The sequence below is a fragment of the Colobus angolensis genome, unplaced genomic scaffold (assembly GCF_000951035.1).
Source record: "Colobus angolensis palliatus isolate OR3802 unplaced genomic scaffold, Cang.pa_1.0 Scaffold90, whole genome shotgun sequence".
Classification (NCBI taxonomy): domain Eukaryota; kingdom Metazoa; phylum Chordata; class Mammalia; order Primates; family Cercopithecidae; genus Colobus; species Colobus angolensis.
Genome location: NW_012122932.1, coordinates 3,437,215 through 3,454,743, shown reverse-complemented (window position 1 = coordinate 3,454,743; position 17,529 = coordinate 3,437,215). Strand labels below are relative to the sequence as shown.

At 44.0% G+C, this 17,529-nt stretch overlaps 1 protein-coding gene across 2 annotated transcripts in view; it reads right to left on the bottom strand.

Moving 5' to 3' along the window:
• The window catches only part of ABLIM3 (actin binding LIM protein family, member 3), a 120,325-nt gene extending 103,000 nt beyond the window's left edge, over positions 1-17,325 (bottom strand). The window contains exons 1-2 of one of the 2 annotated variants that reach the window (XM_011931522.1): positions 17,155-17,325; positions 16,702-16,801 (exon numbers count right to left, since the gene is read on the bottom strand). In XM_011931522.1, the coding sequence (XP_011786912.1) occupies positions 16,702-16,714 (13 nt within the window). In that variant the 5' untranslated portion in view covers positions 16,715-16,801; positions 17,155-17,325. Of the gene's footprint in view, positions 1-16,701 lie in introns of both variants that reach the window. The other variant, XM_011931523.1, reaches the window with a different exon arrangement.
• Positions 17,326-17,529: the final 204 nt, after the last annotated feature.

The window sequence follows — 17,529 nt, the reverse complement described above, 5'->3', positions numbered from 1 at the left end:
AAAAAAAAAAAAAGATATTCTCCTACATATTCTTTTAGAAGCTGTATAATTTTAGCTTTTGGTTTATTGAGGTCTGTGATCTATCCTGGATTAATTTTTGTGTATTGGTATCGACCTTGTAACAGTGCTAGTGACAGTTGACTAGACTTGTCAAGTATAAGGACTCTCTATTTTTATTTTATTTTTTACTTTTTATTGTGGCATAACTTGCATAGAGTCAAGTATATAAATCTTAAACATATATACAGCTCAAAATGTTTTACATATATATACATCCATGCAACCACATTTAGATCATTTGAGGATTCCTTTTTAACATAAAAAATATTTGCTAGCCTCTGTATTTTAGTATTACATTTAAGTAATACTTACATGTTAGCTTTCTGCCATGTTGACTTTTTTCACACACATGCATTTGACAGGCATTATGCATCTGAATTAGGAGCACACATGGATTTGTAAGCTCCAGCAATAATTCCATGGCTCCACAGTGATCTTTGGCTTGCAATTGGGGAGCAAATACATTATACCCCACAGACACGTGATTTCTATCCTCAAAGAGTTTATAATCTAAAAGAAGGCACTAAGAAATGCACATGAATAAATTATGTTGACTCACAGCAAATGACCTGTAATTATAAGAATGTTTTAAACTAAGGGCCAAGGACTTCAGAGGAGGGAATAAAATCACTTCAGGAGTGAATGAGAGGTAGCAGGGTGGCAGAGTATTTAAGCCTAAAGATGGCTGGGCTGTTGATAAATAGGGGTCATTGTAAGGGCAACTGCCAACTGGAAATAATGGTTTTTAAAAAGTGTCTTTGTTGGTACCCTTTCAGTTGTACTTTACAGAAACCCAGTGGAAACCAGTTTAAGCAAAATGAGAATTTGTTGGTTCTTACAACTAGGAAGTCTGGGGTCTGAGGTGGCTCTGGCTTTGGGTATGGCTGGATTAGAGGCTCTCCTATATGGTCAGAGCTAAGACTTTATTTTGCAGATGGCTTCTTCATGTTTGAAAATCATGGCCACTGGTATTCCCACACTCTTTTCTCCTTAGCTCAGCAACCTCAATGGAATAAATACTTCTTCTTCTGAATATCTCCCTATCCAATTCCAGGGAATACTCTGATTGGCCTATCTTGGGTTTAATTTCCACTGATGAGCAAATCCTTGTGGCCAAGGTGGATGGGAAACTCTGATTGGCTAGCACAAGTCATATGTCATTCTCAGGGGCGGGGCATGGGGGACAGAACACCATGGTGACAGTCCATTAGCATGACAAGGAGATGGGGAGAAATTCTCATAAAGAATCAGAAGGAGGAAGGATAAAACATGCTGAGCAGACACCCAGGCTATCATATTAGGCTACAAGGCATGTGGGTTGTGAGTAGGAAATGTGAATGGGGAGCAAAGAGGGAGGATTTGCTCTGGATACTGAAGTGTTGCCATGGAACATTGTCCTGTATGCTCCTTCCCAAATGGGAAAGTCTCTGGTCTGAGTATCATTCTCTGCCTCTGAAGAACTGTTTACTCTGCAGATCCCAGGGCAGTCTGTGCAGCTTGGCATTTAATGGCCACTTGAGAAGACTCATATAATACCAGAGTGTAAGTTATGAGGTGTGCTGACTACGAAGGCAACACAAAGAATGGAAAGCTTTTTGGTCCTCTCTGTGTCTATTGCCAATGACCTTCTCTATCTTATTTGAAGTAACACCCCTTGTGATTACAAAGATAGACTAAATTAGAAGGATTGGACATTTCTTTGTCATCATTTGGACTAGAATCTCAGACTAGAATCTCAAAGTTGCAAAAGACCTTTGAGGTCATCCAGTATAGGCGTCAGCAAACTGGCTCATGGGCCAAATCACCCTCCACCTTTATTCTTGTAAATAAGTTTTGATTGGTACACAGCCATACCCATTTCTTTACACATTGTCTATGGCAGGTTTCATGCCACAGAGACTGTGTAGCTTGCAAATCCCCTTACAGGAAAGGTTTACCAGTCCCTGGACTAATGTGACATATTCCCTGCTTAATCAGAATTGCCCTCTGCAACATTCATTTCACACCTGACTCATGCCAAGAACCAAAAGAGGTAACACATGGAAAATGTCTGAATAGGGTCTTACATGTAATAAAATGCTCCTTAAATATTAGCTTAAAAAGTCCTGTGTTACCAATATATATACCACTCTTCTTCTTTCCTAGTGGAATGACCGAGTGGTGACTATATCATAACAATAACATGTGTTGGTTATTTTGTATCTTTAAAAGGGGTTTCCCCAATATAGTACATTCAAATGTGCTTCATTACTTATCACTGTTCATCATTACTGAGTATTTTCTATGTGCCAGGTGCTGTGCTAAGCATCTCACATATATTCTCTTACTTAAAGTTCATCTATCATCCGCATCTTAAGAGGAACCTGAAGTTTGGGGGTCTGGTATAAAGCAACTCTCTGAAGGCGGCACAGCTAATAAGGGTCAATCTGGAACTTGGACCCAGGCAGTCTGATTCTATAGCTCAAATTCTTATCATATATATGATCTAGGCTTCTCAGTATGGTCAATAACCCAGTTTTCAAAGTACCAGTTTTCACAGTCCCAGAAATCGGAATATACAGCAAGTCCACCCATGGGCATAGGTGCAGAAATGCACAGCAGGGTTTCAGGACCATTGGGAGCTCATTCTCCCTGCATCCCCACACTCTCCACTCTCCCTCTCATCCACTCACAACTGCACTGCTGCACTAGGTCTGCTTCTCACTGCCACCAGGCCCTCTGATGCATCAGGTATGTGCTGCTGGGGAGATCTTCCTAAATAATGCACAGCTCTGGGCAGGTCACTACTGGGCTCCAAACCTCTCCTGACTCCTCATTGGCTACAGACTGTAACAAATACTGTTCAGCATGGCATCTGACACTCTCAAAGATCTGATCCTCACCAACTCCCAGCCTTTTCTTACTGTCCACATACTCACATTCTCTAGCATACACAAACTGGACTTCCTAACAGCTCCCGATGAGGGCTTTCTGTCTTTTTATTTCAGTCTCCATCCCAGTTCCCAGACAAAGGCCCAGGACTCAGGAATTGTGCGTTAGGGTGTGTGGAATGCCTGCACAGGAACTGAGTAAGCCCATCTAGACTGCTCTTTCTTTTCCTTCGACTCTACACAACATAAGTCTTTGCCTGTCTCAAGGACCAGGTGGAATGGAACCTTCTCCAACAAGCATTCCCAGACCTTCCAGAGGAATCTGTCCTGTCTTTCTCTGCACTTTTCCCTTCCCTCTCAGCACCCACCATGGTTTCTCCCACATCACAGGCATGCATGCTTGTGTCTGCCCCTCCAAGATGCTGGATGGAAGCATTCTGAGGTCCAGTTATCTGTCCTGTGCATCATTGATTCCATGGTGCCTGGAATGTGGAATGTCACTGTCTCACAGCGTGAAGATTTGTTTCCCTGCCTGAGTGAATGAGTGAATAGTGCTGAGACATCCAACGGGAAGACCAGCCATCCCAATCCATGTTTCTCCTGGCGATCTCCATCACAGTAAAAATACAGAAAGATGGTAAAAAGGAGGAGCAGGAAGGAGGGAAAGGAGGCCTCAGGGTCAGACTAAAACAGTTTAAACATCTGCTCGTCTGCTTCCTATCTCATTTGACTTTATCCAGGCAATTTACCTTTGAACCTCATTTTCCTTTTATGTAAAATGAGGATATTGAAGTATTCCTCATTAAATGAATCCATCCACGTATTCACTCAAGGCTCCATCACTTTTATTAACTTTGAGATTTGGAGCCAACTATCTCTTCTCTGGGCCTCAATTTCCTTCGTTTTAAAATGAGAATAATGTCAGTGTCCTCTTTATAGGACTTTTGTGAAGCATAAGTGGGCTCATTCATGTGTCCAATAAATGCTTTTATAAGTGGTCATCACTCTGCATCAAACACCATGTTGAGTGTGCAGGACTCAGCAGTGAAAAAAACAGACAGGGTTTGTCACACAACCGTTGTGTGGCTTACAGTCAAAGGAGGATGAGAGATAGAAACAAAGAAAATGAGCTAATGAACAAAATAATCACTGACTGTGGTAAGCTCTGTGAAGAATGGTGAGAGCAAATACAACATGGGGGATGTTCCTTAGACACAGAATTCAAGGAAGGCCCATGTAAGATTATTGTAAGGATTAAATAAAATAATAGATGTAAAACATTTGCACTCAGGCTGCAGTTGGAAAAGAGTCTCTTGATCAAGAGGAGGAGGAGAAAACATTAGTCTGAGTGTAAGGAATTTCTGATGGGGACTGGGCTTCAGTTCCTGAAATGCTGCCTCTCAGGTTCCTTCTCCCTGCATGTAATAGGCCCAGGGTCTGTCTCTGCCAGTTGAAAGAGGGATTTATAGTCACCTGAGGTTCCTGCACCATATAATTCTAACATCACAGGCAATTCTCCTTCAAGAACCACTCAGGCTGACTGTGAAAATATCTAATTTTATGGTTGCTTTAGACGATCACCAGACGGGCAGGGCTGGGATCCCTGGGCTATTTCCCCATATCTCAAAACACAGGAATAGACCTCGGGCTGCCCCTGCTCCTGCAAGCTGAGCATGACTTGCAGCGGGAAGATTGGCACTTGATAGAGTATGCTTCAGGTGCTTAAAATAGATCAACTGTGTCATTAGACTCTTGCAAAGCAGTTGCTTCATTGGCCCTGCTGGCCTGGTGAGGGCAAGAGATAACAGCCCGTGGAGAAAGACCTGTGCTTTGCACAAAATTAAGCAGATGCGAGGAAGAAGCTTTGGAAATGATCGAGGCAGTAGAGAGTAGCATTCTGCTGCGAGAGAAGGTGGGGCTGTGGCACAGGCACACAAGCAGCCACCACAGTCCCTGGGAACAGCAGGGCAGCATGTGGAGCCTGTATGTACCCCTTGTCTGGCTGGTGACACCCTTAGAAAAAAGGCCTAAGAGATGTTTAGGGAGCCAGATAAAACCTAATCTGAAGTCGCTGAGGGACCATCCGTACTCTCAGGCAGACACAAAACTAACATATGGAGCTGCCTGGTGTCTTCCTACTGTTCCTTCAAACATCCTCTCCCCAGCATGTTTCAAGTCCTTCCCCTGTTCCAGTCACTCTTTCCTGGGAATGCACCGGCTGACCACTGTCCTCCCTGAACACAATGTTTCAAACAGAGCCTGATCAGGGTCTGCAGAGTGAGACTCTCACCTCCTGTCCATGTGGCCCGAAATCACATTTTTCCAGTAGGCCACACTGCTCAGTTGCCTCTTCTTGAACTTGAGACCAACTCCTGCTCCCCTAACCTCTTCCTTCAATGGCTGCCATGCCTGGTGTAGGAGACATTAGGGAGTGATGGCCATTGAGGAGGGGAAGAGTTCAAGTCATGTCTGGGAGGTAGAAATGACCAGATGTGGCAACAGATGGAACACAAGAGAGTGGAGGAAAGGGAAGTGTCCCAGAAGACTGCTTTCTAATCACTGACTTATGACTGGCTAGATAGAGGTTCTATACATCAACTGGGACTGTAAGAGCTAAGGTAGGCTTTTTGTTTTTGTTTTCTTAGGAGAGTAAGTTTATTACATTTCAGGTTGAATTTGAAGTGCCTTGGGAATATTCCAGTAGCCATCTTAGCAGATGATCAGAAAGATGACCCTAGAGCTTAGGAAAGAGATCTTTATCTATCTTTATCTTAGGGTTTAGTAGAGAGAGTGTGCTTTTCATGAATGCATTAATTCATCAGTTATCTCTTGAGTACCTACTGTGTGCCAGACACTGTGCTTTGCTTTCTGTGAATTATTTGCTACCTTGATTTCTTCTGGAGGAATGAGGAAGAATCTGCCCTAAACAGAAGAAATTATGTTGGCATGATCTACTTTCTCAAGCAGGAGGACCCTGTAATGACAGATGAATGGTTGTGAGTAGCCACTCGGAATCATTGTTGTGGACTTTCAGCACTCACCCCTCAGCTGGGTGGCTAATCAAACTCACCTAACCCATATAGAGCTCATGCTGTTGACTAGATGTTCTTAACTGGACCAGGCACGTCCTGTACGTCAGAACGTTCTCTGGAACAGTCCAGCCTCCTCGGACGCCCTCTTTTGGGCTAGAAAAGGTGCCCAGATCTGGGATCAGAATTATCCAGAATTGCCCTCCTTTGTTCTGTGTCCTACTGTCTTTTATTAGGTTCTCTGAAAACAAAACTGACCTCCAGGAGGTCGGGGCAGGACATTGTTTGCCCTGTTATTTGCCTAACTGTATCCAACAGGATATGACATCACCCTTCTGGGAATGGGTCAGTTGGGGGAATAACGACATGAGGCAGGGTTTTGCTCACTTCATGGGGACTTGAATAGCATGGCAATGTTAATCAATTGCTAACTTCAGACAGAATTTTCTCCCATAATCATTAACAGATGTGCTGCAGCTTCCACATCTCTGTGTGAAGAATCACTTCTACATATTTGATGTTTTATGGATCATCTACTGGACTACAGTGGCAAGGTGACATAAAAATATTAAACTGTCACTGTGTAATTTAATAGGAAGTGATAATTGTGGCAAGCCAGAGACTGAGTATATACCCCAACCAAAGCAGGCAATCTTATTGATAGCTGTTAGGAAGAAAAATTAGGTCGGGGCTGCAAAATCTTCCGATTTTGTTTTGTTTTGAAGAGAGCTAGAAATCCCAATTCTGATTTCCCAATTTCCCATTGTTGGCAAATAATTCAAATTCACTAAAAACCTGGTGTAGGGCAAATAAGACGTGTCCCTTTACATTGGCCACCAGGAGGCCCATTTTGCCCAGCCATGTGACCCGTGATGTTAAAGGCCACATTTGTTCTATTTACTGTTGTATCTCCAGCATTATGCTTGGTGCAGAGCTGGTGTCCAGTAAATACCTGATGAATCAACAAATGGACAATCCAATTCTTATTGCCTGTGTTGGACAGGCCCAGGAACTAAGAAGATTGGAAACAAATGTCATGACTAAATTCCCTTACACTATTGAAACACCACAGTTGTGAGAAACGACTAGATGGGGTGGAAAGTATGGCAAGCAGACTGGCTGTGGACACGCTAAATTACTGGGGTCTTCCCATATGGGGACCTCCTACATGTGAGCACTTCCCTTCAGGTTCTTAGGAGGAGAGGGTTCATGTCCACGGGTCAAGGATAGCAAAATGAGGGTTTAAACATCAAGACTAGATAGATAAACTTAGTGACTCTTGCATTTAGTAACCAACTGTCAGCATCCCATGCTAGCATGGACAGTGACTGACATTCAGGGGAAACCAGACCACAAGAAAACCTCCTTGAGGAGTCATTTCCTTAACAAACACTCTATTATGGATTGAATTGTGTCCCCACAAACTCATAATTGAGGCCCTAACCCTCAGTACCTCAGAATATGACTGTATTTGGCAATAGAGTCTTTCCAGAGGTAATCAAGTTAAAATGAAATCATTAGATGAGTCCTAATCCAATGGGACTGGTGTCCTTGTGGAAGGGGGAATCTGGACACAGAGATACACATGGATAAAGGTGATGTAAAAAGACCCAGGCAGAAGGCAGCCATTTCCAAGCCAAGGAGAGAGGCCTCGAGTAGATATTTGTCTCGCAGCTTTCAGAAGGAACCCTACTAATACCTTCATTTTGGACTTTTAGCCACCAGAGCTATAAAACAATACATTTCTGCTGTTTAAGCCACCTGGTTTGCAGCATTTTGGTGCAGTAGCCCTAGCAAACTAATACATACTATTTATTTCAGAAACCTTTGTTATGTGTCATGCACTGTTCTAAGGAATTCACAACTAACTTATGTATCTTTATAACTCCTCTATGAGAGAGGCACTATTATTAGCCTCCTTGTAATTATCATTACAGATGAGGAAGTGAGGCACAGAGAAGGTAAGTGACTTGCCTAAGGATACACAGAAAGTACAAGCAGGGCTAGAATTTGAGCCCAGCAACCTAGCTTCAGTCTGTGCCCTTAAGAACTGCAAAGGAAGAATTTATCTGGCAAAATACCCAGAAAGTCGAAGGTGTTCGGACGCTTCTGGTTGTTTTCTGTACTTTTACAATGGCTTCTGCCTAAAGTTGGGTAACAGCCGGTTGTTGACCATTCACCACAGCAGATGCTATCTCAGCAAGAAAAAGCTTTTGCCAGATAGGAAAGCCGGAGTTCAGAATTGATATCACTTCCTTTACGCAATCCAAGTGCTCTTGAAATCACATTGTGATTTTTCTGAGATGTGTTATAGTCATTTTGGATGATTTTAAAATTGTTCCTTACATTATTCCTCTAACCCCTCCTTAGCCTCAAGTAATCATCTATCAACAACTGCTTCATTCATTTGGGAAGCACTGTTTTAAAACCATCTCTATCCTTGCAGAGTAAATAATCACTTCTACTTTATCTGTTTTGCAGATGTAGAATTTCTGGAGAGGGCATCCTACTGTGTTATTGTGTGTAAGGGATCCTGTTCTTCAGGAATCCTTAGATTTCTTGATCTGGGCAACGGCATTAGCAGAGGAAGGTCCTCATGCCTCGCGTGCTGGGTGTCTTCTATTCTGAACTCCCTTACCTCTCCAGATCTGTTCTGCCTGCTTCCCTACTCTGGACTATGCCGTGGGAAGCTGCTGACCATTATGGACCTGTCAAATGCCTTCCTTGCCCTCTGGCTTCTGATTGGACTTGACCAATGGGGAGTACCCATAGGAGATCTGAGGGAGAGAGAAGAGGAGGATCAGGATATTTATCCTCCTGGTTCTTTCCTTGGAACTAGGCTCGCTGCCTTTCTGGGGCCACAGCCACAGTTCCTGTCAGGCAGCCTTCACCCCATAGCCAGCTGGGTCTCTGGGTCCAGCTGGGGGCAGTTGTGGTAGCAGTGGGTCATGTGCCACAGTTACTAGGCTCCTAGTACTGGGTCATGCTTGCTTCTCCTTGTTTGTTTCTTAATGTCCTTCTTACACACTTGTGAAGAGTTCTTCCATTTGACTCCCCTCAAACTGCCAATCTGTTCTCTGCCAAGACCCTACCTAATAGAATCCTCCTTTTCCTCTTTGCCCTATAAAACAATCAGTGGCTAGGCCATGCAGTCTTTATTTTCTAAAGGATGTTTCCCCTTATTTCTAGTTTTATAACCATCCAAATTTTGGCCCTCAGATGTTTTCTGAACCAGGACAATTGGAATCCTAACTTCCTGTCTTCCCTTTTTCAACCCATGCCATATACAATGCCAGGTTAATAAGCTTCCTGTAGGCTTCCTGGGAGCTATGACTTTCCTATGTAGAAAATCCAGCACCTACTGTAATACCAGAAGAACAGATTAATTTTTAATCAGAGGATTTGGTTTTAATGACACCATCTTTCCAGAACTTTGCTTTACCCAACAGCCAACTCAACTTCAGACTCAACTCCATTCACTGAGGCCCAATGCCAGTGAGTTTCTAATGTTATTTCACTTAATCCTTACAAGAACTCTGCCCATTGGTATTTATTGCTCACATTTTATACATGGTAAAATTCAGCTCACAGACATGATCTATTCTGTCTAGGACCACAGAAACAGTACATGATAGATCTTGAGTTTGAACTCGAGAATCCATACGCCAAAGCTCAGTTTCTTGCTGTCCCAGCATGGTATCTACTTATCCCACGACATCTTTGTGGGAGTTATATGACCCTTCAATACTCTCTTCAACAGAACAAAGTCTACTTCAAAAAAGTAATTTGTTAGCACACCAATCCATGGTAAAGACCAACAAAGGGGCTAGAGGCAGGAGGAAGCCTATAAAATGAGTAGGAGCGGTACATGGTACCATTGATCTTGGTGCACTTGATGCTCTGGAGAGTTAGGAGGCAAGCCTTGGTGAAGTGCGAAGTGTGGGGCTGGGCAGAGGGGCTGGTGTTAGTTGGGAAAGGGCTTTCTAGGCAGAAGGAACCATGCATGTAAAGTCAGCAGGAGTAAACCCTTAGAGGGAATGGGAGAAGGCACATGTGACAAGAACACTGAGAACTGTGCACTGTAGACAAGATGGGGCTGGTCAGCAAGGCCAGGAGCAGGCCACACAGGGCCCTACAGGCTTGTTGAGGAGTTTCCTTTCTCACCCTAGGAGCATGGGAGCCTCGCTTTAAGCAGAATATGATACAGAGTGGGGATGCGGTAGGTGGCTGAAGGGGACTGGCGCAGATGAAAGGCCAGTTAGAGGCTGCCTCAGTAGGTCAGGAGACAAATGAGAGATCCTTGGAATAGGTTAAGAGTTCATGAGGGAAAGAAAGGCTGAATGTTGGATCCACCCTACAGAAGCCAAAGTGGCAATGACTGGCCAGTTTCCCTTCTTTCCTCTGCAGTCCTTCACTGAAGCGAGTGTACTGACTCAGTATGAGCCCAGGCCTTCCTGAGCCTTGGGTGTCCTACTCACATGTTTGGTGTCTATTTTCTCCCGAATGAGGACCGGACCCCACCTGCTGTGCTCTACCTAGGTCTGCCCACCACCTCACTCCAGCATCTCCAAAATTACCCCTTTCTTAATGTTCAGCTAGATTTCAGAAGAAAGGATTCTAATGAAACTAAAATTCACACTGAAGAGTAACTGACTAAACATGCTCTTGTTTTTGTAATCTAATAATTTTTTTATTAGTAAAATCAATTTACAAATGTTTATAAAACATCTCATAATCCCATTTAATCCTTCAAAAAATCACACTTCAGGTATGCTTCTCAATTCATGAGAAGGATGTGACTGAAGTCTGAGAGATTGTGTGACCTGCTTGCTAATGTCATAAAATCCACAATGACAGCCACAATGATGCCCACAGTGATAATGACAGTGTGACCACCTATCACTGACATGATGCCAGTTGTGCCCACAGTCAAGGTACTATGCAAAACATTAACATTTGGTTTCTATTCCCAGCTGAGTTATGCCTTGTCATTTCCATTTTTTGCCGATGAGACAACCATACTGAAGACCACACATCTAACACACAAAAAATGAGAACTGGAACCTGGAACAGTCTGATTCCAGGGCCTGCACTCTATCAACTCTTATCACTGCTCAAAGACCACAGCCCCATGCTCCTCTTCTCCAGATAAAGTGATTAGGAATTTCTTATATGGATGACGCTTGAACAACATAGGTTTGAATAGTGTAGGTCCACTTACACAGATCTTTTTCAACTAAAGACAGATTGAAAATACAGTATTTAGACAAAATGAAAAAAGAAAATGACAGGCCAATATCCCTGATGAACATAGATGCAAAAATCCTCAAGAGAACACTACCAAATCAAATCCAGCAGAACATCAAGAAGTTAATTCACCATGATGAAGTAGGGTTTATTCTCAGGATGCAAGGTTGGTTCAATAAATCAATAATGCAAATCAATAAATGTGATTCACCACATAAACAAATGAAAAACAAAAAAAAATGATTATCTCAAAACATATGGAAAAAGCTTTTGATAAAATCCAACACCCCTTCATGACAAAAACTCTGACTTCGGTGAAGTCTCAGGATACAAAGTTAATGTACAAAAATTAGTAGCATTTCCATACACCTGTGACACTGAAGTTGAGAGCCAAATCAAGAACATAATCCCATTTACAAGAGACATGCACACACACACACACACACACAGAGAAAGAGAGAGAGAGAGATAGAAACCCTAGGAATATATGTAACCAAGGAGCTGAAAGATCTCTACAAGGAGAACTACAAAACACCACTGAAATAAATCATAGATGACACAAACAAATGAAAAAAACATTCCATGCTCATGGATTGGAAGAATCAATATCATTAAAATGGCCATACTGCCCAAAGCAATTTATAGATTCAATGCTATTCCTATCAAACTAGAAACATCATTTTTTACAGAATTAAAAATGTGGACTCTAAATTCTAAAATTCATGTGGACTCATAAAAGGGCCCAAATTATCAAAATAATCCTAAGCAAAAAGAACAAAGCTGCAAGCATCACATCACCTGACTTCAAACTACACTATAAGGCTACAGTAACCAAAACAGCATGGTACTGGTACAAAAACAGACATATAGACCAATGGAACAGAATAGAAAACACAGAAATAAAGCCACATACCTACAGCCATCTGATCTTTGACAAAACTGACAAAATTAAGCAATGGAGAAAAGACTCCCTATTTAATAAATGGTGCTGGGACAGCTGGCTAACCACATGCAGAAAAATGAAACTGGACCCCTACCTTTCACCATATACAAAAATTAACTCAAGATGGATTAAAGATTTAACTGTAAGACCTCAAACTATAATAATTCTAGAAGAAAACCTAGGAAACACCATTCTGGACATGGGCCTTGGGGAAGAACTTATGACTAAGTCCTTGAAAGCTATTGCAACAAAAACAAAAATTGACAACTGGGACCTAATTAAACTAAAGAGCTTCTGCACAGCAAAAGATACTATCAACAGAGTAAACAGACGGCTTACAGAATTAGAGAAAATATTTGCAAACTATGCATCTGACAAAGGACCAATATCCAGAATCTATAAGGAACTTAAACAATTCAACAAGCAAAACAAAAACAAAAAACCCCCAAAACCATTAAAAAGTGGGCAAAAGACACGAACAGACACTTTTCAAAAGAAGCCATAGAAGTGGGCTGGGCACAGTGGCTCATGACTGTAATCCCAGAACTTTGAGAGGCTGAAGTATTTGAGACCAGGAGTTTGAGATCAGCCTGGGCAACATGGCAAAACCCCTCTCCACCAAAATAAATATACAAAACTTAACCGGGCATGGTGGCACTCACTTATCGTCCTAGCTCCTCAGGAGGCTGAGGTGGGAGGATCGCTTGAGCTTGGAAGGCTGAGCCTACAGTGTGCCATGATTGTGCCACTGAACATCAGCCTGGGCAACAGTGCCAGACTTTATCTCAAAAAAAAAAAAAAAAAAAAAAAGACATACAAGTGACCAAAAGACATGAAAAAATAAAAATGCTCAACATCACTAATAATCAGAGAAATGCTAATCCAAACCACAATGAGATACCATCTACACCAGTCAGAATGGCAATTATTAAAAAGTCAAAAAACAACAGATGCTGGCAAGGCTGCAAATAAAAGGGAATGCTTATACATTGTTGATGGGAATGTAAATTAGTTCAGCCACTATGAGAGCAATTTGGAGAATTCTCAAAGAACTTAAAACAGAAATACCATTTGACCTAGCAATCCCATTACTGGATATATATCCAAAAGAAAATTAGTCGTCCTGCCAAAAAGACACACACACTAATATGTTCGTTGCAGCACTATTCACAGTAATAAAGATATGGAATCAACCTAGGTGTCTATCAACAGTGGGCTGGGTAAAGAAAATGTAGTACATATATACCATGGAATACTATGCATCCTTTAAAAAAGAACAAAATCATGTCCTCTGCAGCAACATAGATGCAACTGTAGGGCATTATCCTAAGCAAATTATTTCAGGAACATAAAACCAAACACTTCATATTCTCACTTATAAGTGGGAGCTAAACATTAAGTACTCACGGACATAAAGATGGCAAAAATAGACAATGGGGACTGCTAGAGGGGGAAGGGAGGGAGGAGAGCAAGAGTTGAAAAACTAACTATTGGGTACTATGCTCAGTGCCCGGGTCATGGAATCAAGTGTATCTCAAAGCTGAGCATCATGCAATATACCCATGTAACGAAGCCTGCACATGTACCTTCTGAATCTAAAATAAAAGTTGAAATGAAAAAAAACCAGTATTTGCAGAATTTGAAACCCGCCTACACAGAGGGCTGACTCTTTTTATAAGCAGGTTCCACAGGGCTGACTGCAGGACTTAGTACACACAGTTTTACCAGTCCCCATGTGTACAAAGGGATGACTGTAATCTCACATTTTGCCTCCATTTCAGTGTTGACATTTGAACCATTGATTAGGAGCTGTACTCAGTGTCAAACGTGTTACACATCCAAGTATCTTTCATAACCCAACAATTAACTGCATGACTTGAAGAAGCCACCGAGCATTAACTACAACATTTCTGAACACAGCTTCAAATTTTCACCCATAAAATGAGGAAAAACACCCATGTCACAGGTTAGGTGGGACAGTCTGGTGAACTCAATCAGGGGAGTGCTTGGCATGGTGGCTGGTAGAGAACGAGGAGTAAATAAATAGAAGTGAAAGAAAAACTAAGCAAGAGTTTCTATTAGAGATAGTATCAGGCATGAGGATCAAGTTAAGAATTTCACATCTCAAAGGGGAGATTTTTGCTTGGTCAGGTCACCCAAGGACCCCCTGCCAATGCCCTATCCATACCATCCTATGGCTCTGTTACTCCTTTTCTTGTGAGGTCTGATGTCTACTCTCTGCATTTGCAGCCTCTTGGGTTTGGGAGGTACCTCCATGATGATGGAGTTAAGCCCCCAAAGTTCTACACTTGCTGTGTCCCCCAGGTGTCTGTTTAGAGAAGCATTTCCTCTTAGGGGGAACCCTGGGGGCTTCCAGGGCTGCTGAGTCATTCTCCTCTGTTCATTTTCCACTACTGCAAAATACATATACTCTCCGTGCTTATAAAAAGTAGTGGCATTTTTGCCAGTCAGTATTCAACTCTATTGGTGCTTTTTTTCTTCCTTCCCTCCCTCCCTCCTTTCCTTCCTTCCTTCCTTCCTTCCTCCCTTCCTTTCTCTCTCTCTTTCTTGCTTTCTTGCTTTCAGAAGGACAGTCTCTGTTTTCTTCTTTCAGGAATACTCAGTGTTACTAACAGGACAAGAGTTCCTTAGCATTCCAGAGAGAGAAAAGGGCAGAGTCAGTTGCCGGTTTCTTTTCATAGTTCCTTGAAAAATACATGAGCCATCTTTCTCTTCTGCCACTTAGTGGGAAAGGACTCTCATAAATACATTTTTTTTTCCCCCTAGAGATAGTGAGAAGTGACAGGCAACTCACATCTTTATTTGCCTGAAAACATGCAAATGCAAACATGTGACCCACTAGCTGATAGGGGCTTCAGGATTTTCCTCTTTTCCTGAGCCTGGTATGAAGCCAAAACACCATTCCAGCCTGTCAAAATCAAAAGGCAAAATTCTTTGGCTGTAAGAGGCAGAGAGAGTCCAGCCACACTTGCTAGCTAAGCATAGATATGCAATACACAAAGGAAGACAGCAGAGAGATGAATCATACAAATATGTAGTAAATAAATATATTTAATTTTCACCTCAGTAGCTTTTGCTTTGTTGTTGTTGTTTTTTTTCTCTTCTATGCCAACAGTCTTGAAATGGAGGTGGGGGTGGGGTGGAGTGTGTGAAGAAATAGGTTTTGGCTGGATACAGCTTCAATAACGTCTTGATAGTTCTGGCCTTGTTGCTCAGCTCTAGCTTTTTAAGAAAAAAACTTGTAGATTCTTAGATTAGAAGCCTTTCTTTTATTATTATTATTATTTTTTGAGACAGAGTCTCACTCTATTGCCCAGGCTGGAGTGCAGTGGCACGATCTCGGCTCACTGCAACCTCCGCATCCCAGGTTCAAGCAATTCTCCTGCCTCAGCCTCTTGAGTAGCTGGGATTACAGGCCCATGCCACCACGCCTGGCTAATTTTTGTATTTTTAGTAGAAACAGGGTTTCATCATGTTGGTCAGGCTGGTCTCGAACTCCTGACCTCGTGATCCACCTGCCTCTGCCTCCCAAACTGCTGGGATTACAGGCATCTGCCATGGTGGCTAGCCGATTAGAAGGCTTTCTAATTCAACCCTTCTCATCATACAGACGAGCAGTCTGAGATGCAGAGAGGGGACTGATAACAAAGTCATAGATCCAGGAAAGTGACTGTAGGGGTTCTCTGGTTCAACAGCCCCATGCGATGCTGGAATAACCTAGACAGGCCAAGCTGACAAGAGGGTGGGAGAGTGAGTCTGGAACCGAGACATGCCCTCCCAGGTCACAGCGCTACATTGAAGAGAAATAGACTATGCCTTCTTGAATTCCGGACTGCATTCTCAGTAGCTGAGGCTCTACCTGGCAGCAAAATACCTGGTCCTGGCTCTGCAAGCAGTTGTTGCCTCTGGCATGTTAGAGCCCTTGGCCAAAGGGCTGTTCCTGTCCTCATGTTCTCAAGGATAACTAACCAGCCTGCAGGTCCATAGAGAAACCAGTGCCTGGACCCACTGGGCTGCAGGCACTCCGGAGCTGGATCTTTCACAATCTCCAGACCCAAAGGTGGCCTGGTGATGATCTGTTTATCAAACTGCGGTTTGCCAGCCCACTGCCTGTCCACACCCACCTACCCTCCGGCCTTCCCACAGGCCAGCTTCCCTGCTCTTTCCACCTCTGGGACAGGCAGTGCCTTCCAGATGTGTGCAGGGAGGTCTCCTCAGAGCCCCCATAGTCAGACAATGGCCACACACTGCTTCCTAGGCCTTCCCAGGCAGTACTAGAAGGAGACAAGCAGCCTTCCCAGCAGAGGCGACCGGCGCCGCTGATAAAATATTGGCAAAATTATCACGAAAAACCAGAGTCATGAAGCTATGCCTCTGCCAAGGAGGACGGAAAGCACCAAAAAGGAGCCTGGGGGTCATGTGTCCAGAGATGCCAGGCTTCCTTCCTCTTTCCAGGCAGCCCGAGCGCAGGCTCCCTCACCTCCCGCCCCCACCCCTGTTCCCATGGCAAAGGAGAGGAGGATCCACTTACTGCTCGTGTTCATGGTGATGTCTTTGCACTGGGTCTTTCATTCAATACAGAGGCCCCGGCTGCTTTTTAAATCTTCCGTTCTTCGAACCTCACTCATCACCTGGGGGGTGAAAAGGCAGTCCAGTGCCAGCTCTGTATCCTCAGGTGCTCTCTCTCCTCTGCTGTCCCCTTTCTGTCTGGGCTGTAGCCCCTGGCCTTGAAGGCGCGTGGACTAATAGGCGCAGGTGAGAGCAAGGAGGAAGAGGCGGCAGGACACCGGCGCCCCGGTCCTCCTGCTCCTCAGATCGGAATCCCGGGCAGAAGTGGGGTTGGCAGCGCCTGCTCGCGCGCACCCCGGACTATTCCTGCCCAGCGGCTCCGGAGCCCAAAGGGGGTGTGGACCACAGGGAGGCAGGGCGGGGGCAGCGCGTCCCCGCCTGGCCTCAAGGAGCAGCGACCCGCCCCGGAACCCACCTCTCGGCCAGTGTCTGGAGCCAGAGGCCCCTGCCCCGGCCCCTGCGACTGATTCATGAATCCTGGTCCTCGTCTGGGGTCTCGAATTCCAGGGCTAGCAATGCGAAATAGGAGAGCTCGACATCCATGATGCGGGCTCGCGGGTTGGCAGCGCGGGGGGCGCGGCCGCTCGCTGCTGCCACCTGCTGGACGCACCGGCGCGTGTCCGAGGCCCCGCCCCGCCGGGCTTCTGCCTGGGCCCTGGGGTGTGATGGGGGATGGACGAGACCCTGTGTCCTGGGACCAACGAGGGGGTGCTTGAGCGCTTGTTTTCCCTCCCTCGATCCCGGGGTCTAAGGGCTCGACAATGATAGGAAAAGAAACATCATTAGAAGG